The sequence below is a fragment of the Carcharhinus amblyrhynchos genome, chromosome 2 (assembly GCF_965287045.1).
Source record: "Carcharhinus amblyrhynchos chromosome 2, sCarAmb.v2.hapA, whole genome shotgun sequence".
Classification (NCBI taxonomy): Eukaryota; Metazoa; Chordata; class Chondrichthyes; order Carcharhiniformes; family Carcharhinidae; genus Carcharhinus; species Carcharhinus amblyrhynchos.
Genome location: NC_137325.1, coordinates 12739809 through 12761554, shown reverse-complemented (window position 1 = coordinate 12761554; position 21746 = coordinate 12739809). Strand labels below are relative to the sequence as shown.

Sequence of the window (21746 nt, the reverse complement as noted above, 5' to 3'; positions counted from 1 at the left end):
TCCGATTCCTCCCAACAACCCCCCCATCCGATTCCTCCCAACAACCCCCCCATCCGATTCCTCCCAACAACCCCCCCATCCGATTCCTCCCAACAACCCCCCCATCCGATTCCTCCCAACAACCCCCCCATCCGATTCCTCCCAACAACCCCCCCATCCGATTCCTCCCAACAACCCCCCCATCCGATTCCTCCCAACAACCCCCCCATCCGATTCCTCCCAACAACCCCCCCATCCGATTCCTCCCAACAACCCCCCCATCCGATTCCTCCCAACCCCCCATCCCACTCCTCCCAACAACCCCCCCATCCGATTCCTCCCAACAACCCCCTCATCCGATTCCTCCCAACCCCCTCATCCGAATCCTCCCAACAACCCCCCATCCGATTCCTCCCAACCCCCCCATCCGATTCCTCCCAACCCCCCCATCCGATTCCTCCCAACCCCCCCATCCGATTCCTCCCAACCCCCCCAACCAAATCCTCCCAACAACCCCCCTCATCCGATTCCTCCCAACAACCCCCCCATCCAATTCCTCCCATCTCCTGATGTCCCCCCCATCCCAAATCCCCTCACCAACCTCTCCATCCACCCACTTCTTTCCCCCTCCATAACTGCCACCCTGCTCCAACTTTCCACCTTCCCAAATCCACCCACCGCCGCCCCACTGTGGAAGGGTGATCAGGGGGTGGAAGGGAGGGGGTTGGGTGATCTTTCCTGAAGACGGGGCAAAGCCCCGAAAGCTAGTGGCGTTTGCTACCAAATAAACCTGTGGGACTTTAACCTGGTGTTGTGAGACTTCTTACTGCGCTCTAACCCATTGCCGCCTGTGTCTTCCCCCCCGCCCCCACTCCGCCTCACCCTCTCTCGCTGCCGGCTCAGCCAAACCTGCTGGGTGGGAGTGAGGCCCCGCCCCTTCCGCCCGGCACGCGCGGGGGGGTCACGCGAAGGAACGGGCGCCGCTGATTGGTCGTGACAGCTGCCAGTCACGACCCAGGCCGTGTTTCCGGTTCCGCTCAGCAGGTTGGGTTGCTCCGAGTCGGCATGTGTGAGGCGCCTGGGCCTGCGGCCGCATCGCCATAGACACCGCGGCGGCGCCGGCAACAGCTTCCCTTCCCCCGCACCTCCTCACCGCGGCTCTCCACCCAGCCCAGCATGGCCGAGCAGGACGACAAGAGCCTCGACGATTTCTTCGCCAAGAGAGACAAGAAGAAGAAGAAGGACAAAACCAAAGTGGCCAAGGCGGCGGCGGCGGCGCCTCCCGCCGGCCCGGCCAAAGCCGCGGTGTCGCCTGAGGCCCCGGCCTCGGCTCCAGCCCCGGCACCGGACCCACCCCCGCCCGCCGCCACTGCCGCCGCCGACGACTCCCCCACACCGGTAACGGCGGCGGTTCCCACCGAGGTGGGGGCGCCGGTAACGGCCCCTGCAGCGGCCAAGAAAGTGAAGAAGGACAAGGAGCGGCTGGCCAAGAGCGAGTGTCAGGATCCCCAGCAGGAGCGAGTCAGGGTAAGAGGATGAGGGGAGGGGGGGGGGAGGGGAGGGGGTGGGGGTGGTGTGTGTAGGCCGCACTGACCCGCACCAAGGGCACAGGGGAAGGGAGGCTCATCAGGAGTGAATGGGAGCCCGGCTTGGAGTTTGGGAGGGGAGTCCGCTCCTCCAGAGATGGGGACTGGGGGGGCTAGGACGCCAGCCCAGGGATAGGGAGGGGCTGGTCTAGGTGAAGGGTGCGGTGGGTGTTGCTTCCCTGGCCTTTTGAATAGTAGGCTGGGGAGCAATTAATCCCTTGGTTCAGGGTTGAAGTTCCTGCTTTAAGGTTTGATTCCCTGCTTTAGGGTGTGGAGATTTATTAGTGGGGCCTTAAACTGGGATGGCATGAGTAAATCAGAAATCGGGGGACCTACTCTTAATTTTCATCCCAGGGAGCCAATCCTTTGTCCCAAATTTTTCATTACTGTAACTGTAAATCAGAAATCAGGGAACCTAGAGTTTTAGTGATGAAAAGTTTGGGGTGGAGGATTGGTTCCCTGGGATGGGTTGGTCCAGGTGTGGGAATTGCTTCCCAGACGTTTTGTATAGCAGGGTGGGGAGTAATTAATCCCTTGGTTTAGGGAAGGGTGATTTGGTGGGTGGGGGGGGGGGATGAAAATTAGTGTAGGTTACCTGGTTTCTGAGCAGGAGATTTGGAGTTCCGATGATGAAATTTTTGGGGTGGGGGGGATGGAGATTGGTCCCAGGTGCTGGGTTGATCCAGGGGAAGAGTGGGGTGGGCGTGCTTTCCTAGCTCTGTGGAAAGTACGGTGGAGAGCAATCCTTTGGTTTAGGGAGTGAAGATTTGTGACACATTCCTTGATCTAATTGCTAGAATTGCTGTTCTGCTGACAGGGGTAATAGAACTGATCCAGAGTAGAATTAGGAGATCCCTGATTTAAGACATAGGGAGTGATTTGAAAGACTTCCGGTGTTGATGGGTATTGGGCGAGGACCCCTGATTTGTGAGGGTGGGGAAAAATTAAGGAAGGAGCCCCTTGGAGCAAAATGGATTGGGAATGGGGTTGCTTTTCTCTGATAGGGTTGGGGGAAAAGGCCTCTTGGTCTGGTAGTTTGGTTGGGTCAGCAGAGCAAGAGCCACCAGTCCTGAAAAGATGGGTGGGGTCACATGGCACTTGATGTAAAGGTTAAGAGGGAGATGCCCTGGGCTGAGGGTGTAGAAGTGGAAAGTTCACTTGCGATGATTACGTGGGTCGATGGGGGAACAGGCGAGACCTTGGCTGATGGGTTGAAGATGTGGGTCTTGCATCTACGTTTTTGTTCTAATTCTGGCCTCCTGGACATCTCCATGTTTATTCTCTCATCTTTAGCAGCCACGCTTTAACTGTCTTAGCCTAGAAATGATCTGTCTCTGGTCACCTGTCCTGCTATCTTGGTAACTTGCTGTCAATTTGAGCTGATAAAGCTTTTGTCAGCTTGGATCTTTGATCATGTTAAAAGTCTGATATAAATGCTAGAGTACAATTTGTTGCATTGAGCCACTGAGCTGCACTGTTAGGCCTATGATCTTGTTTATTTAGGTAAATTTTCCCTCCTCATTCTCACTTTTTATTTTGAGTTGATTTATTATTCTCACATGTATTAACATATAGTGAAAAGCACTATACAGACAAAGCATACCGTTCATAGATAAGGAAATGAGAGTGCAGAATGTAGTGTTACAGTCATAGCTGGAGTGTAGAGAAAGATCAACTTAATGTAAGTTAAGTCCATTCAAAAGTCTGACAGCAGCAGGGAAGAAGCTATTCTTAAGTTGGTTGGTACGTGACCTCAGACTTTTGTATCTTTTTCCTGAAGGAAGAAGGTGCAAGAGAGAATGTTTGGGGCACGTGGGGTTCTTAATTATACTGGTTGCTTTGCTGAGACAGCGGGAAGTGTAGGCAGAGTCGATGGATTGGGCTGCGTTCCCAACTTTTTGTAGTTTTTTTTGCGGTCTTGGGCAGAGCAGGAGCCATACCAAGCTGTGATACAACCAGAAAGAATGCTTTCTATGGTGCATTTGTAAAAGTTGGTGAGAGTCATAGCTGACATGCCAAATTTCCTTAGTCTTCTGAGGAAGTAGAAGTGTTCTTAATTATAGTGTCAACATGGGGGAACTAGGACAGGTAGTTGGAGTGTTTTTGGTAAAGAAAATTAATTAGAATAAATGATGAATAGAAGGTGCAGAAACAAAGGAGGATGTAGCACTGTGCACTGGGATTGATTTCTATAGCTGTGCTGATCAATGGCAAATGGAATTCAATCCTAATAAGTGAGGTGATGCTCTTGGGCAGGTCAAACAAGGCATGGGAATGCATGATGAATAATGGGACCCTGAGAAGCACCTGCATGTACACTGGTCCCTTAAGCAAACAGGACGGGTGGATAAAATGATTAAGACACGTGGTTTACTTGTGTTTATTAACCGAGGCATAGAGTTTAAGAACAGGTGTCATGCTGGAACTATGTAAAACATTAGTTAGGCCACCGCTTTTATATTTATTCTTTCATGGGACTTGGTTGTTGCTGGCTGGCCAGTATTAATTGCCCATTCTTAGTTGCCTTAGAAGGTGGTGGTGAGCCGCTGTACATGTGCTGTGGGTTAACCCACAATGCCATTGAGGAAGGAATTGCAGAGTTTTGATCCAACTTAGTATTGTGTACAGTTCTGGAATCCACATTATAGAAAGGATGTGATAGCACAGGAAAGGGTGCAGGGAGATTTACCCAGATGTTGCCTGGGCTGGAGAGTTAGTTATGAAGAGAGATTGGATAGGCTGGGGTTGGTTACCTTAGAACAGAGGGGGCTGATCAAGGACATGATGGAGATGTATAAAATTAAGGGTCATAGTAGACAGAGAAACTTCCCCCTTGCTGGAGGTAGGGCACAGGAGGTTTCGAAGAGACGAGGAAAATCTTTTTCACGCAGTGTGTTGGGAATCTCGAACACTCTGCCTGAAAGGCTGGCAGAGGCAGAAACCATCATAATATTTAAGTATTTTATTTGTTGTTGTCACGCATTAATATACAGTGAAAAGTATTGCTTCTTATGCACTATACAAACAAAGCATAGTGTGCATAGAGAATGGAGAGAGTGCAGGATGTGGTGTTATTTAGATGTGCACTTGCAATGTCAAGGCATATGGGGCTGTGGACCAAAATGAAATTTGAATAATTGGGTGGTTTGTCTTTGACAGGTGCAGACATGATTGGCCAAAGGACCTCTTTTTGTGATATATATCTTCATGCTGTATGATCACACCCCTGACTTGTGCCTTTTAGACAATGGACAGGCTTTGGGGAGCCAAAAAATGAATTACTTGCTGTTAGATTCTGAGCCTTTGACCTGCTCTTGAAGGCATGGTATTTATATGGCTAGCCCAGTTTGGTTTCTGGTCAGTGGTAACTCCAGAATGACAGTGGGAGATTCAGCAATGGCAGTTCCATCGTAGAATCCCGACAGTACAGAAGGAGGCCATTTGGCCCATCGAGCCTGCACCAACAATATTCCCAGCCAGGCCTATTCCTGTAACCCCACATGTTTACCCTATTAATCCCCTAACGACACTAGGGTCAATCTAGTATGGCCAGTCAACCTAACCTGCACATCTTTGGACTGTGGGAGTACACGAATCCACCGAGAGGAAATCCACGCAGACAGAAGGGGAATGTGCAAACTCCACACAGACTTTTTGAATGTCAGGGGATGATCGTTTGATTTTTCTTGTTGGAGATGGCCAAGCCTGGATATTGCTTCAGTATCTGAGGAGTCACACGTGGTGCAGAACGTTGTGCAGTCATCGACCAATGTCCCCACTTCTGACCTTACGATGAAAAGAAGGTAATTGATGAAGCAGCTGAAAATGTCTAGGACACTACCCTGCAGAACCCTTGCACTTCAGTCTTCCGACTGAGATGATTAACCTCAAAACCATGATGTTCTTCCTTTGCGTCTGGTGCGACTCTAATCTGAAAAGGGTTTCCCCCTCCCCGACTTCCATAGGTTCCAGTTTTGCTAAGGTGTAACTTAAAACAGAGGCTTGCATTTATCCTGTGCCTAGTATCACAATGGACATGACATAGGAAAAACAAAAGAAACAAAATATTGCAGATGTTCTGCTGGCCAGGCGGTGTAGTGTTAGTGTTTGTTGGAATGATGGATTGCGACTGAGTTGAGCAATTTTTTTATTCAGTGTTCTAGATCTTTTAAATTCTGCACCCCAGGTGGAGTACGGGGGTGGTGCAGTAATTAGCACTGTTGCCTCATAGAGCCAGGGACCTGGATTTTATTCTCGGCTTGGGTCACTGAATGTGCAGAGTCTGCATGTTCTTCCTGTGTCTGCGTGGGTTTCCTCCAGGTGTTCCCACAGATGAAAAGATGTGCTGGTTAGGTGCATTGGCCAAGCCAAATTCTCCCTCAGTGTACCTGAACAGGTGCTGGAGTGTGGCGACTGGGGGATTTTCACAGGAACTTCATTGCAGTGTTAATGTAAGCCTACTTGTGACACTAATTAAATAAACCTCACTCCTCTGTTTTTTGTACAAGACATCTCTGATTAATAAACTTTAAACCAGAGGCTTCTGAGGGATTCTTGAGATAATTGGATTTCGCAATTGAGAGGTAAAGTGGAATTGAGGTCTGACATCAGCCATGATCTCTCAGAATGGTGAGACAGCTTTGAGGGACCATATGGCTACTCCTATTTGTAAGTTCTGGCCATTATTGGAAAAGGCTGTGACAGAGCACGTACAGAGACAAGTAGAGGTGGATGAAGAGCGAAATGGAGGATCTGGGGTAGGGTGGAAGGTAGGAGTGATTAACTAATAAAAGCAAATGGTACCAGAAAAGAACCAAAAGATGAGAAAAGAGAAAATTCTAGCGATACTCGGCTAGCCTGGCAGCATCTGTGGGGAGAGAAATGGTTAATGTTTCAGTTCACTGTTTCTTCCAAATGGAAGATGAGTCTTGAGAAACTGAAATGACAACAGCAGCTGCCGTTTGCTAAAATGGAAGCAGTTGTTATCTGAAATTGTTGAATAGAATGTTCTAGTCTGGAAGGATGAGGTGCTGGTGCTTCTTGAGCTTATGTTAAGCTTATTAGAAAACGATAGGAGATTAATGGCAGAGATTAAAAGCAGAGATCAGAGTGAGTGGAGATTCAAAATGCGTGAACAAGAGGTTTTTTTGCAATTATATCTGACCCCTCCATTGTTGAGTAGACCACATTGTGAACCCTGATTTTAATATACTAAATTCAAACAAGTGTAAGTTGTCATCTGGATCGTATTTGGAACAGTAAGAAGGGGGGGGGGGAGAGGGTTCTCGGCTCTTGTACAGGAACAGTATGGATTTGGCAGGGATGATTATAGAATGGGCCAAGGTGTGCTGGAAGGAATTACCCTTTCACAATGCTTGGCATGTTTGGGGGAGTCGTTGAAATGTGGAGGCTGTTGGGGTAATTAATGGATGAAGACAGATCTGGATTGTCCTTGAGGGTAGGGACAAGAGCAAGAATAGGGAAGTGAGACTGACACAAAGTTGAGGGCCCTGCCTCACTGGAATCCATTGTTGAGGAAAATGAAGACAGCAGAAACACAATGGAAGATGTCATCCAAACGTGCAACTGAGAAACTGCAGGAACGGATAGACTCCTTGCAAAGAAATCATGTTGATGTAGCATAGTGTGATAGTGGTATGTAAGTAAAATGGCAGCCACCTTACACAAACAACTGCAATGTGATAACTGAGTAGTTAATCTTATGCTTATAAGGTGACATGAACAGGAATGGGATGGACCACAGACTGAGAGAATTTGCAGCCAATGGTGGTGAACAAATTTGCCCATGTGGACAGGAGGAACCAAATCTTCAACCAAGGTTAACTCAACACGTGGGATGAGTTGACAATCACAGTCAACAGTTTTCTAGTTATCACTGCTGTGTATATCCTGCTAACCTGGGGTCCTTCATTTAGAGATTTTAAAAATGATTGGACGCACTTGATGCAGCAAAATCCACATGTTCTGGCAGTGGCATCGGTAGCATACTCTCCAATAATCTGTTCACTAGTATTCTGCATTGAGCCCTATCAGAACTGTTGACTTCAGACCTTCGTGTTCCCTTCGTCCAGACTTGAATGTGATACTGAATGTCTGTGGAGAGATGACAAACTACCCTCGTACAGGTAACACTTGATTGTATACCCTAGATGCTTTAGCAAAGCTACGGTCAATAGGAGCAGCATTGATGGCTGGTGTTTAGTAATCACACCAGTGCTGCCTTCAGTGAAGGTATATCCTTCAATATGGAGACTGAAACTGACAGTATTCCAAATGGGGTCCCACAAAAGGCCTGTGCGATTGGAGCTAGACTACTTCGTTCTTGTATTCAAATGCCATTGCAATAAATTACTTGCTGTGCCTGCATGATAACTTTGTGTTCCTTGAATGCATACACCTACATAGATTCCTTCATAGATAACAGAAACAGGTAAAGGGCATTCGGTCCTTCAAGCCTGTTCTGGTATTTGTTATGATCATGACTGATCATCAGATTTAATTCCCTGATTCCACCCTTTAGTACCAAGAGCTATTCTAATTCTTCCTTGAAATCTGAATGTTTTGATCTCAACTACTTTCTGTGGTAGTAAATTCCACAGATCCCCACTCTGGCTGAAAAAAATTATCTTCACCTCTCCTAAAAGGTTTACCTCTTATCCTCGACTATGACCTTTAGTTCTGGATTCCCCCCACCATTGGGAACATTCTTTCTGAATATACCCTGTTCAATCTTGTTAGGATTTTTAAAGTTTCTATGGGATCTTCTCTCTCACTCTTCTAAACTCCAGTGAATGTAATCTTAACTGACTTAATCTCTCCTTATCCCAGGAATGAGTCTCGTAATCCTTTGTTGCACTCCCTCGATAGCAAGTGCATCCTTCCTCAGATCAGGACACCAAAACTGCATGTGCAATATTCCAAGTGTGGCCTCACCAATGCCCCTGTACAATTGCAGTAAAACATCCCTATTCCTCTACTCAAATCCCGTTGCTATGCAGACCAACATACTACTTGCTGCCTTAGCTCTGGAATGTACAAAATGCTGTACATGGTGTAGATGTGAAAATGAATGGAAGTAATTCTGAGCATTCTGTTGAGAATGGGGACCATCAACCTTAATGTTACTGATCTCTGTCCTCTCCACCGCACCTCCGCCCCACCACCACCACCACCAAGTATTGTAGCACTTTCTGTTTTTATTAGCTCTTGAAAATAGTTAACACAAATTTCCGTTTTCTTCGTCATCATGTTGTTAATTGTACATAGCTGATGGGCATTCGCTACACGTTCACCTGAGCCTCAAATAGAAGGCATTTGGTTTAGGAGGTATTGGCTTGTATTGTGTAATGGTAAATATAAATTTAACATTTTTATTCATTCGTGGGACATTGTTGCTGGTTGGCATTTATTGCCCATCTCTAGTTGCCCTTGAGAAGGTGGTGGTGAGCTGCTGCCTTGAATCGCTGCAGTCCACATGCTGTGGGTTGGTGTATAATGCTGTTAGGGAGGAATTCCAGGATTTTGACCCAGTGACTGTGAAGGAACAGTGATATAATTCCAAATTAGGATGGTGAGTGGTTTGGAGGGGAACTTGTATATGGTGGTGTTCCCGTGTATCTGCTGCCCTTGTCCTTCTAGGTAGAAGTGGTCATGGATTTTGGAAGGTGTTCTCTAAGGATCTTTGGTGAATTGCCTTGGGTTATATCATTCACAGATCATCTTCATGGGTAGAATAAACAGCACATACTTTACCCAAAGTCACTCAAGTGTCATCATAGAATCATACTGCACAGAAGGAGATCATTGTATCCAGTTAGTTTCTCACTTCCCCATTACTCTGAGTTTTTCCAATGTTTGTATATGAATCTGGGTGCATTCCAGATCATGCCACCTTGCTGATGGCAACAACTAGTTATGTTTATTAAAATGAATTCTCATCACCCCTCTGATTCTTTCAGTCACTATTTTAAATCTGTACTTCCTGGTTAAGTTTCTCCCTACTTATCAAACCCTTAATTTTCAGCAACTCTAAATCCAGTCACACTCATTTCCGCACTAGAAAATATTCCTAACTTGTCTAGTCTCTCCATGTAACTCATCCCTCAATCCAAGTATCACTCTAGTATATCTCTGCACTTGCTCCAAAGTTTTGATGCACATTGTGAAGGATAATGTCTGGTGATTTATTAAGGTTAAACATAACAGAATGTCTCTTTGTAAAACCTAGAATCCACAAGGTTTTCAGCAGCCCCATCAACTTGTCTACCATCTTCAAAAAATTGTGTATGCAAACCACCAGGTCTGTCTGCTGCACTCCTGTTTAAAATTTTATCCTTTCATACTGCTTTTGTATTTTTCATACTACAATGCATCACTTCACACATTGTGCATTAAACTTAATTTGCCATCTATTTGCCAATTTCACCTTTGTGACCTGTTGGTATCTTCACTGCATTTTCACTGTTCACTGCATGCGTGTTTTGAGTCATCTGCTAACTTTGAAATTATGCTCTTTATACCCAAGTCCAGGTCATTAAAACATGCATCAAAGAGATTCGTGGACCCATAGGTGCTTAGATCCAAGGGTAGGCGTGAATCTACACTTTGAACCAAGCTTAGTCTGTCTGAGTAATAGAAACACATTAGTTAGCCATCTGGGATTTAGGGTTCCAGGAGAATGAGCTTTGGTAGGTTTTATGACTTTTACTTTGTTGCTGAATGTTATGTTTTCACACTTCAAAGCACAAGACAAAACAGGAGAGCATAGCCTTTATAACTCAAAAACATTTCTTTTGGCTTTCTTTTAGTTGTCTACACTGCTGGTTTTATTTTAATAAGCATCGGCCCAGATTTTACACTTGGCATCCAAATGATGGCGTATGCCACTCACCTCAAAGCTGCACGCACGGATCTAGCAGTCTCTCTGGCATGGATTTCATCTTTCTCAACTATTTTAATTCTGATCCCAGCTATAGTGAATCGCTGCCAACCATTAAACAGGCTAAGGAGCCAGTTCTAAGGAAGACTTCTCATAGCCAACAAATGAGGAAGTAGTTATCAGATTTTAATCATTTGCCTTTTATAATGTTTCAAAGTGAAATAAAGACCAATGCAATTGTGGTAAAATTGGAGATATCATAAATACATTTTGGTATTCAGTGGAATTTTTTAGCATGGAATGGAGAAATTTGACATTCCACAAATATAAAATTAGTTCTTCAGGGCCCAAGAGTGTTTAGCAGTAATTATGACTTGTATGCTGTAAACCTCATTCAACACGTAATTTTTCAAAGTTTTCTACAGCAGAACCAATGACAGTGAAAGTCCGCATCAAATCAGCGATTTCTGCTTAAATTCCCGTTGCAACAATGTCAACGGCTGACTGGATGAGTGGGGAAATCACTGGCTTCTGGTATTCTATATTTAATATTAGCATATGTGGGAATATCAGAAGTTGCTGCCATTACACACAATAATGGGGAACACTGGTTTTGCCATCATCCAACTGTAAAATCTGGGCTACTTTTATTTTTGGGGAGGCTTTTATATGTGTGTGCTTTATATGAAGGCTAGCCTATCAAAGTATTCAATTGCGTAAACCTATCTTGAGCTTACTAATCTTGTATGTATTTATAGGAGGATGAAGAATGGAAGGAATTTGAGCAAAAGGAAGTTGATTACAGTGGCTTGAGAATCCATGCCTTACAAATCAGGTGAGCATAAGAATAGTTGAAGGAGTGCTTTTCACAAGGTATGAACCATGACTGCATAAAGTATAGCCAAAAATGATACTGTAATTCGGATCAGAAACCCATGTTTTATGAAGTCCATCTGGATCATAAGTTTTGCACTTTGAATTTGGCTAGGGTAAGACTGCTATGCCGCACTTTAATTTTGATTCAAATCACCCACAAGGGAGCTTTTATCAAATGAAGTTTATTTAAGAATACAGTTAACATGTATAGAAGGAAATTAACAATAACTTTTACCAATTACAAACAAAAAACACAATCATATTGTATAAAACTTAATGGCTCAAATCCGCTCGAACGAAACAAATCCCATTAACAAAAGCATTTGCCACAGGTTTAACACAGCAAAGACGAATGCTCAGATGATACTGGAACTGTCCTTTGGTTGGAGAATTGAAACCCTGACTTCAGTCAGTAACTTCTAGTAGTCCTCCGGATACACCCAGAACAATTTGAAGTTAGAACAGCTTCCCAGAACACTAGGGAGAGAGATTCCAGGCAAGCCAACTGCCAACAACAGATTTTCCACTCCAGGAAGGCGAGAAGCCTTGCTTTTAGCTAACCAGCAGAATTTCCAAAACCAGGGAAGAGAGAAAAACACTGCTTTCAGTCTGATGTCCATCCCCTTCTAAAATTGAACATGGATCCTTAGATTTTTTTTCCTGGGGAGGAACCACCTTACTTTGATTTGTCAATCAATCATCCCCCTCACAATGCAAGGTCATAAAAGATCCCAGAGTGAAAATAAACAAAACCCCATTTAAGCCATTGAAGTAGCAATAAATGGACTTTGAGCAGCTGGCTGGTGCTATAATGGGGGGAAAAAAACAAACTGATAGCTGCAGAGAATTATTTTTTAAAAATTCTTAAAAGTACATTAACGTCACAGTGGTTTCAGGGTTTTTTGATTACTAAGAAATATTGTATTATGTAAATTTTGATTCTTGAAGGGTAGTGTCAACTTGTGTTGAGTTCATTTTATATTGTAACCAAATCATAGAATAATGTACACTGAGGTATTGTTCGGCTTCATTGTGTCTGGAGTTTACTAGTTAATCCTATTTCCCCCCCCCCCCCCCCCCCCCGCCTCCCCAATAACCCCTTTTCTAAACTTGAGTCTTGGGTACTTTGTCTAACCCCTTTTGAAAGTTCAGGTGCACTGCATCAAATGCACTGGACTCAACAGCTCCTGCCTGCCATTTACATAATTGTCCATGTTAGTCAAACACAATTTGCCTTGAATGAGTCTGTGCTGCTGCTTTTAATTTATTGGCTCTACTTCTCTGAATGCCACTTGATTTTGTCTCAGACCATTGTTCCTAAGACTTTCCCCACCATCAGCATTAGGCTGACTGCCCTCTCGTTTGTAGGCGTGACATTTATTCTGCTAACATGACACGCTATTTGTGTGAGACAAGTGTCAGCCGAAGACAGGAAATAATCTCTCAATCTGGGGCCTGTCCCTGTTGTTGCCGGATGACATTACATGTGCCGCTAGACACATTAACCCACTATCGAGCTGCCTGCAGCTTCTGAACAGAATATTGAGTTTGTGTAATGCTAGCTGTTATTGACCTGACAGTGATGAGAGAGAGGAGGAAGATGATGAGAAGAAAGACGACCAAGGTGAAGATGGTGAGAATATCTTGTATAGAGAAGGCGACAAGACAGTCGGTCCCTGGAACAAGATAACGCCAGCACCAGCTCCTGTCGTTGTGGGTAAGTGTCAAGATTGCTTTGGGCAGAGAGAAAACAGATTCAGAAATGCACTGAGATTTGCAAAGAACCCCACAATTATTGCAGAATAATATAGTATTAAATACTTTGTGGCAGCAATTAAGAATTATCTGAAAAGGTACTGTGACATTTGGCGTGCTATGTTAAAATTAGATCAATTTTAAAAAGGCAGTCATTACCCCTGCATGTTTTTGAATGTTGCATTTTTATACCACAACACTAGAGGGAGAACTTGCAGTTAGCGTCAAGCCTTTAACGTGAGAAGCAGCTCTGCTTTTGTCACTGAATTATCCATTCTTTTGCAAGCTGATGTCTGAACTTTGTCCTTAACAACAACTACACAGGGAGCAATCATTTTAATGTTTAATGGCAAACCAATGATTTTGGATGAGATCTAGTCTTGGAAACTATGACTCTAGGCTCTGTGGAATTCAATGATTAAAATAAAGTATTTTTAATCACCTAATGTGCGATTTGAAACTGAGCCTAGGATTAATAGTCCCAAAACCTATCAACTGAGCTAGCTGGCCTGTGTTGGAACTCCCTGCACAAGCCTTTCCAACTTGTTCCAATATTTTGTTTTTATTCATTCATGGGACATGGATATCACCAGCTGGGCTAGCATTAATTGCCCATCCCTAGTTGCCCTTGCAGGCAGTTAATAGTCAACCACATTGCTGTGGCTCTGGAGTCACATGTTGGCCAGACCAGGTAAGGACGACAGATTTCCTTCCCTAAAGGACGTTGGTGAACCAGATTGGTTTTTCTGACAATCAGCAATGCTTTCACGTTCATCAGTAGGTTCTTAATTCCAGTTAGCTTTAATGAATTCAAATTCCACCATCTTCCGTGGCGGGATTCAAACCCAGGTTCCCAGAACATAAACTGAGTTTCTGGATTAATAGCCTAGTAACATCATCAGGTCATCGCCTCCCCATATAAATTGAAAGAAAAATATTGTTCAGGAGTCGAAGCTGCAATGGAGTTAAACTGGCTTGGAAGCAAACTGTCACGCAGCCACCACTTTGGTGGGAGAATCTATGCACATGATGTGCAGTTGCAGTGCAGGCTGAATGCGCAAGTGATGTTTTGCTGGTTGGCAGCAAGAGTTAGTGTTTTAGGTTTGAAGGACTTTTACACTCTGCTATCAGACTGTGAGCTAATTGCCAAAGCAGCACTGTTTAACTGAGACCATGTTTGTAACTATGCTAATCCAGGCATGGCTAGCTCAAAGGTTGAAAAGTCATCATGTGGAACACATTAAACAGTGGAATGTGCTCAAAGCGGGCAATTCTAGCCCCAACGATCTAAAGAACTGAAAGTTCCAAATTTTCAAACATCAGGAATAGTTTGTGGGCACGTGAAGCAGGAATGTACAAAAGGTATTGGATGTTTTGTCTGGAAAATACCCCCACCCATATTCTTAGATATTCCTTTTCCATCCTTGAATTTCATTCTCCCAATTTTAGTTGTGCTGCTAATCACTCCCTGAGCAAGAAGATAAGAAAAATAATTTGAGGCTTAGTCTTGCTGTTGGGGTTGTCACCCTGATTTTTTTATTCATTTGTGGGACATGGGTGTTGCTGGCTGGCCAGCATTTATTGCCCATTCTTTGCCCTTGTTCAGAGGGCAGTTCAGAGTCAACCATATTGCTGTGGCTCTGGAGTCACATTTAGGCCAGATCAGGTAAGGAGGGCAGATTCCTTTCCCTGAAGGACATCAGCGAATCATGTGGAATTTATTGACAATGGTTTCATGGTCATTATTAAATTCTTGGTTTCAGATTTTTTTATAAAAGAATCAAATTCTGCCATCTGCTATGGGGTGGGATTCGAACACAAGTCCCCAGAACACTAGCTAAGTTTCTGGATTAAAACTCAAGTGATATACCACTATGCCATTACCTCCCCAATTTTGCTCTGTCAGGGAAAAGTTCCTGGCTTTCTAATCACAGCCCCAGGACAAGATGATACGCTTAACCTATTGTCAAACCCTGCCTGGATCAGTTTGCTGCCTTAGATGATTGTTGATTTGTTTGTGTGGAAAGGTTTGCACTGTTGCAGAAGTTTGCCTACATTTGTCTAACATGAGTGTGACTCCCAGTTGCAGAAGTCCCTGAATCAAAGCCGTCTGGTGTCTATCGACCTCCTGCAGCCAGATCGGGTAATGTGAGAAGAACACAGTCACAAGGACCACCAGAAATTTACAATGATGCACAGTTTCCATCCCTACAAGCTTCTGCAAAACATGTAGAAACCAGAAAGTAAGACTGGATGTGTTCACTTCCTAATAGTGAATTGCTACTTGTTTGATTTCCACCGATACTTGCCAGTTTTGGTGAGGTGGATGGGGGGACAAATTTTTAAAAAAAGTCTGTTCCCCTTTCTGTGGGAAAAAAAAATGCAACATTTTTCCTTATTAAGTTCTTCATTTTCAGTTTCTGTAAACTCTGGTTCATCAGGCTTCTGTTCTTCCATTGTCTCTTGCAGGAGTTAGTACCATGTACCTTTCAATTTCATACTGAGGTGATGTCTGCTGTGATTTCTCTTGGGCTTTTTTCCAATACATCGGCAATCACATGCCAAATATTTGTATAGTTTAAATGAAATTAAAAGTATTTTCAAAAATAAGTATATGTAAAGCAAACTTTAGTGAGAATTGAAAGCAAAATGTACTACTGACAGGTCGGTGGGTAACTATCCCACCTGGTGCAGGACAAGCCCACACAAAGTGGGAGCTTCCTGCTCTCATTCTTTAGCCTGTCCTGGTGAGGTAGGAGTCATGAAGCTGCCTCAATGACCTGGGATAGTGAGGGGTGGGAGGTGAGGGAGAATCAATATGACATTTAATATCAATATAACATTACTGTTCAATATGTTAGTCTGCGTACAAGCATTGGGTGAAAAGGGGACAGAATGAAACTGCGATGCCCCTACCCAAATAGCTTGCTGCTACTTATTTAGGTACATCTTTGACGTGCCAACTTTGGAGAGGTACCAGAGGGCTGCAGCATCCACCCATGAAGATTGAGGTAAATCATTGAGATGAGGAGAGTGAAGAAGTGAAAATGAAGAACGATGTACATGTTCCTGTATAGTAAATCCAATTAAAATTGTATGTGTCAGACACCATATTTTGCAGTTTACTTCAATATTTATATTTTTCAGTTGATCTGACTTGTCTTCATTTGTACAACCTATTTGTTCAATCTCCACATACAAATTAGCTGCTATGGTTAGATTGTGTCGTCTGTCAGGAATTCCTCGCATTTTGCGTGTTATCAGCTGTAAAGCTGCTGTATCCCTGGATCTGAAAGTTTGGGTACTTTGGGAGAAGGTGCCCAACCTATTGCAAATAGTCTGGAGCTGATGGACCTAAGTATGGCCTGCAGCCCCACAGAATCTTAAAGCAAAGTTGTGCTAGGCTCAAGGTTTTTATTTTGATGAAAGATCTCTGTTGCAGCTTTGCGGGGATAAGGGAAGGGAGCTTCTACAAACACTGGCAGTTGCAGTTCTGAGCATGATTGGTCACAAGGTGGCTAACTATGAAAGAAGCACTGGGTTCCCTTTGAGCTGGAACTGGCCTTGCACCTGAATTCAAGAGCAGGGGGAGTTGCAGAGAATGCCTTCAGCTTGTATCCACACCCCTGCATTTGCCCAGTGCTGGCAGGTTTGCCAGTGGAGACTTCTTTGTGAAAAGATGAGGACCTGATCTTTGGTGTTTGGATCAAGGAGAATGTCCGAGAAGGTTATAATTCCACCTGGGTTTCTTCATCTCGAGAGAGTAACCTTTAGCCCTAAAAGTACAGAAACTGCCTGGGTCAGGGAGGTGTGGGATTTTAATTCCTGATGTCTAAAGCCCAGAGCTCTTCACAACTAAAAGAAATGAGGCACCTGGGAAACTGGCTGTTAGAATTTGTTTGTACACTTCTGTGGAAAATCCATGGAGAAAATTTGTGTGCAGGAAGTAAATCGGGTTCTTCCTTTCAACCTGATATTAGAACACAGAATCCCTGGTGTCTTTGATGTTTTGTTAAATCATACCTGAACAATTGGGTTTATGCAAGTGCCTATTCATGATAACATGCAGCTGATGATCCCATAGTTTTTCAGAGGGGATTTGTTAACTGAGAAATCCATCTGAGCCAGGGCAGGGTCAATATGTTTTGGTTCCAGGCGGGTCTGGGGATCTATACATTGACAGCAAGGTTCCTTCAGCATTGCAGCCTGAATCCATGACTGGGAGTTGGTGCTTTGCACGGATCCTTGGATGATAACTTTTGGTGTGTCTGTTTCAGCTGTTTTTGCTATGGTTCCACTATCAGGAGGCACGCTAAAACTTGCAATGACCTTGAGACAGAGTAAACTCTAGTTTATGGGCACTCTCCCTCCTCATCCTAGCAGCTACATCCTGTTCAGATTGAGCAAAACCATGAGGCAGGATTTAGTGCAGTTCATTGTAACCTCTGTGCCTGATAGAGATGCAGTATTGGGCACGAAGGTAGGGCTACAATAAGTCAACATTCCTGCCTTTGCTTCGGAATCCCACCTATACTGCCTTCACTTCACTGTGGCCTGGGAGTCCGTCTGTGATCCTGGGTGTTCAGGTGAATGCAGTACCTCCAGCAGCCACTGCTCCCTCTAGCACTAGCAGCATGAGCTACTGACCTGTGCCCAGCAGCTCCTGACAGGTGGGACTTCTGTTGCCAGGGACCTCAGTTGCGGGAAGGCTGAGTAACAGCCAATTAAGTGCCTGGACAGCACTTGATTTCATTGAGCTCCCCCCCCCCCCCCCAAGGAGTTGACTGGGTCGGGGGGGGGAGTTTGCCTGGTCTCCAATGGGCAAGATTCCTGTGGGCCTGACAGTGGTTTGGAGGCCAGCTTGAGTGTTGGGGGACACTTCAGGAAATTGCTGCGCCTCACTCCTTTTTAACTAAATTACAAGGATTGCAGCTGTTCAAGGAAGCCACCTTCTGGAGGGTAATTGGGTTTGGGCAGCAAATGCTGATCCAGCCAATGATGCCTACCCCCCATGAATGAATGAATAAAAGTTCCTTTGGCAAAAAAAAACTTTCACTAGCCTTCTCCATGTTGCCACATGGGTGTTGATACCTCACAGTTAAAATGACTCATATAAACAGACTTTTCATCAGATTCCTGGGGTGGTGTTAGTTGGAGATATCTCCTGGCAATGCTTCAGAATGTTAAGGCCATGAGAGATCTTTCTCCCTGACCTGGATCGAGTTTAATTCCTAAAATGGAGAAAATCCTATTGGATTGTTTGTCCTTGTCTGAGTGAGTGTAATCCCATTGACTTCCTTTTGGCCAAACGAGACATGGTTTCTTGGATCTATTAGAATTGAGTGCTGTTTGGCCCATACAGGGGCAAACCGATCTTGTCCAGACAGGGTGCATAAAACCAGTCTGGTCTCCAGTCATCCTCCGATCCTCCATTTGATGGGATGGAGTAAGTTTTCTGCCATCGCTTGCTTGAAGCTTGTAGCATGAAAAAGTTAGGACCATCAGGTGGAAATAATTTTATTTCCTGATATCAGGGAATGGAAATAAACCCCTTGAGTTTGGGACAGCATAGTGGTTAGCACTGCTGTCTTACAAGCTCCAGGTTCAATTGCAGCCTCAGGTCACTGTCTGTGTGGACTTTGCATGTTCTCTGTGTCTGCGTGGGTTTCCTCCAAGCGCTCCAGTTTTCTCCCACAGTCCAGAGACGTGCTAGTGAGTTGATTGGCTGTGCTAAATTGATTAGCAGGGTAAATGAAGGTTACGGGAATAAGGCCTGGGCGGGATTGTGGTTGGTACAGACCTGATCGGTCGAATGGCTGCCTTCTGTTTTGTAGGGGTTCCGTGATTCTGAGTTGTGTAATTTGCATTCTTGAACTAATTCAGGCTGCATGTGGCAACAGTGATCACCCATTCTTTCTTTATAACTGGATAGAATCTGGTACATTCTAGAATTGTGCAAATTGCTGGGGAAATTATTACTGTTGCTGACCCAAATTTGCTTGCTATTCACAAACTAAAACACTGGAACTTGTGGATCTATGTGATCTTAAATTCCTAGTGTTTAAATCTGGATATTGTTTGGTTACAATTAACTGGAGAATAGTGGTTGAATTTTTCTGCTAGCTTTTCCATTTTGAATTCTTTGGTGATAAAGTGGAGCAGAGGAGAAGGTTATGCCCGGAGGTGAACTTAATTTGTCTCAATTATGGTGCCTGGTTTAATTTTGCTGGTTGATTGTGGACTGTTGCCACTCTGTTTAGGCTGCTGTTCAGAAACATTGTTTGAATGAGATGTGGCCAGTTAGGTAGTGGAGTTTTTTATGGCGTGTGACCACGTGAGTCAGACATATTGCTCTCGTTCATGCCAGCACTGATGCAATCATCTTGACACTACATGAAATCAAAACAATGGGACATTCAGCTTCTGTTGATATTGGAGTGGGACAGAAACACATGAATTTGTTTGTGGAGGTTGAACGAAAGTGGAAATGCTAGATTACCTGCTACAGGGTATGAGGTCTTTAGTTCCCTAAATGTAATTCAACCTCCATATACAAAGCTTCCACTTCATTCCCTTGGGGAGTTTGGATTCCCCCTCTCCCCCCATTTAGTGTCTTCGCTGTTGCCTTTGGAACCTAAATACATTCCCAGAACATGAGCCTCCTTCATACTTGGATGGGAAAGCACCATATGATCTGGTGTGAATGATGTGCTAAATTTGTCAAGGGACAGTATCCAGATGCATTTCCCTCCGAGTCATGAGCCTGTTTATTTGTATGTGGCGGTTGAACTGCATTAGAGAGTGAAGAAGGCCATAATAATCCCTTCCAGCAGGTAACTTAACATTTCATTGGTCACGTTTTTTTTCTCTAGTTTTGTGTCTTGAGCACTTTTTTTCTAGCTGAACTTAAAAAAATTATTTTTTCCCAGAGATAAAGAAATGGAAAAGACCTTTGAGATGGTGAAATACAAAAACAGAGCCAGGGAGGATGGTTCTAAAAGTCAGTCCGTTCAGCTAGAACTTGGCAACCAGTTTGCTGTTCTTGGGGAGCAGTAAATGTTTGTGCCTATTTTACAGACTGGTGCTCTGTATTCCATCCCAGGTAACTAATCTACATGGAACCCATCTGTCTTCACCCCACAATGCCAGAAAGATTTTCAATTGATCTGGTATAGAGACTTCTGCGGACAAATGAGGCATCTGCAAGGCATCATGGGAATTTTAAGCTTGAAGCTCAATAGTTGCTGTCATCTACTGTGGACTGGAACTGATAAAGGGTTTGAATGAAGTGTCTGTCACACTCGCAGCGACGTTTTTGGATAAAGATTTTAAAAATGCAGCCATTAAGTGGTCCATTTGTTTATAGTCCCGCTTCCTATGTGAATGTTGAGCCTCTCAAAGCTGACTACCTCAGTTTGACAGAGAACTGTGGACACCATTATGACTGTACCTCGTTTGCCATCTCATGTTTGCTACCGTTTATTTTTTAAAGAAAAGGAGTATTACAATACTGTAGTTGAACATTTCAGACTATTAAAAACCGCTAAATTCCTGGGAACAGAAATAGAAATTTGTCCATCAGTCTGCAAATTGAATTTAAGAGACTGCACAACTTTTAAGTGACCTTACCTTTAAAATAAAAGGAAGTGTGGCATCCATTAAATCATCTGCTTTTCAGGCTGAGGCTAAAAAGGCTGTATGCGATGGCTTGGACTGCAACGCTTTGCATAAAATCACTCTCCCTGCGTGTGCATTTTGATAGCAGTGAGCTGTAATCTGCTGCTCCGTTCTAGCTTCCTTCTCCAAATTTCCCTGATGCTAAGAGAACCTAATCTAAACCTGAATCTAGGATGCACCTCATTTCTTTTTAGCTTTCTGTGACTTTTTTTGTAAGTGACATCACCAATAAACCCCACAACCCTCAAAATAAAAAAATCTTCAACCTGTCAAGAACTGCAGAAAACAAGTGTTTAAACAGCAGATAATACTGACCTGGAATTGGGGAAATGAAAAGAGGGTGTTGTGACAGTGTTACTATTAGAATTATTTGGGTAATCTCATCTGAACAATCAAAAACTTGTTACATGCGACATTGATGATGACACTTGTCAGAGAACCTTTGAAGGTTGAATTTAATTCATCCGATTTTTGTGTATTTATGTAATTAACTATTATGAAACCTAAGCTTCAGGATGGGGGGGAAAATAAAGTTTAAGGTTACAGTTAAGAAAAATATAACAGCTGTACAACTATTTATGAAGACCTTTTAGTACAGTATTTTCTTAAGGTTCTGGTTTTAAAACCACTTATAAAATTGGACATAAGTGCATCTCAGGCCCTGACTGGTTGCATTTTCAAATTCCCACCTTTTTGGCTTGCAATAATAATTTTCTGTTCAAGAACTAACAGCAACACTTTACTCAGAGTAGGCATTATTGGGTTGTTTTAAGATGCACATTTAGAATCTATTTTGTGCTTTACAAATAGAACAGCAGCTATTGTCTGAACATGTTTGAATCCTGGGCATGTATTATGGCTGTACTGGAGAAAACACATGAAATAAATCAATAAAGCTGCAACACGTGAATATTTTTTGTTTCTTGAGAACAGTTGGCTTGGTTATTACTTGCTCAGTGTCTGGGGGTCATGCT

The 21746-nt window shown here is 43.8% G+C and overlaps 1 protein-coding gene across 2 annotated transcripts; it reads left to right on the top strand.

Moving 5' to 3' along the window:
- Positions 1-1011: 1011 nt before the first annotated feature.
- On the top strand, positions 1012-21682 carry cdv3 (carnitine deficiency-associated gene expressed in ventricle 3). 2 transcript variants are annotated; one of them, XM_080202352.1, is made up of 5 exons: positions 1012-1506; positions 11223-11299; positions 12921-13057; positions 15179-15338; positions 20198-21682. In XM_080202352.1, exons 1-5 carry the CDS (start codon positions 1156-1158, stop codon positions 20199-20201), a joined length of 729 nt encoding a protein of 242 aa, XP_080058478.1. In that variant the 5' UTR covers positions 1012-1155; the 3' UTR covers positions 20202-21682. The 2 variants fall into 2 exon arrangements, with proteins under 2 accessions (XP_080058478.1, XP_080058469.1); XM_080202343.1 differs by having other exon boundaries at positions 20025-21682.
- The last annotated feature ends 64 nt before the right edge of the window (positions 21683-21746 follow it).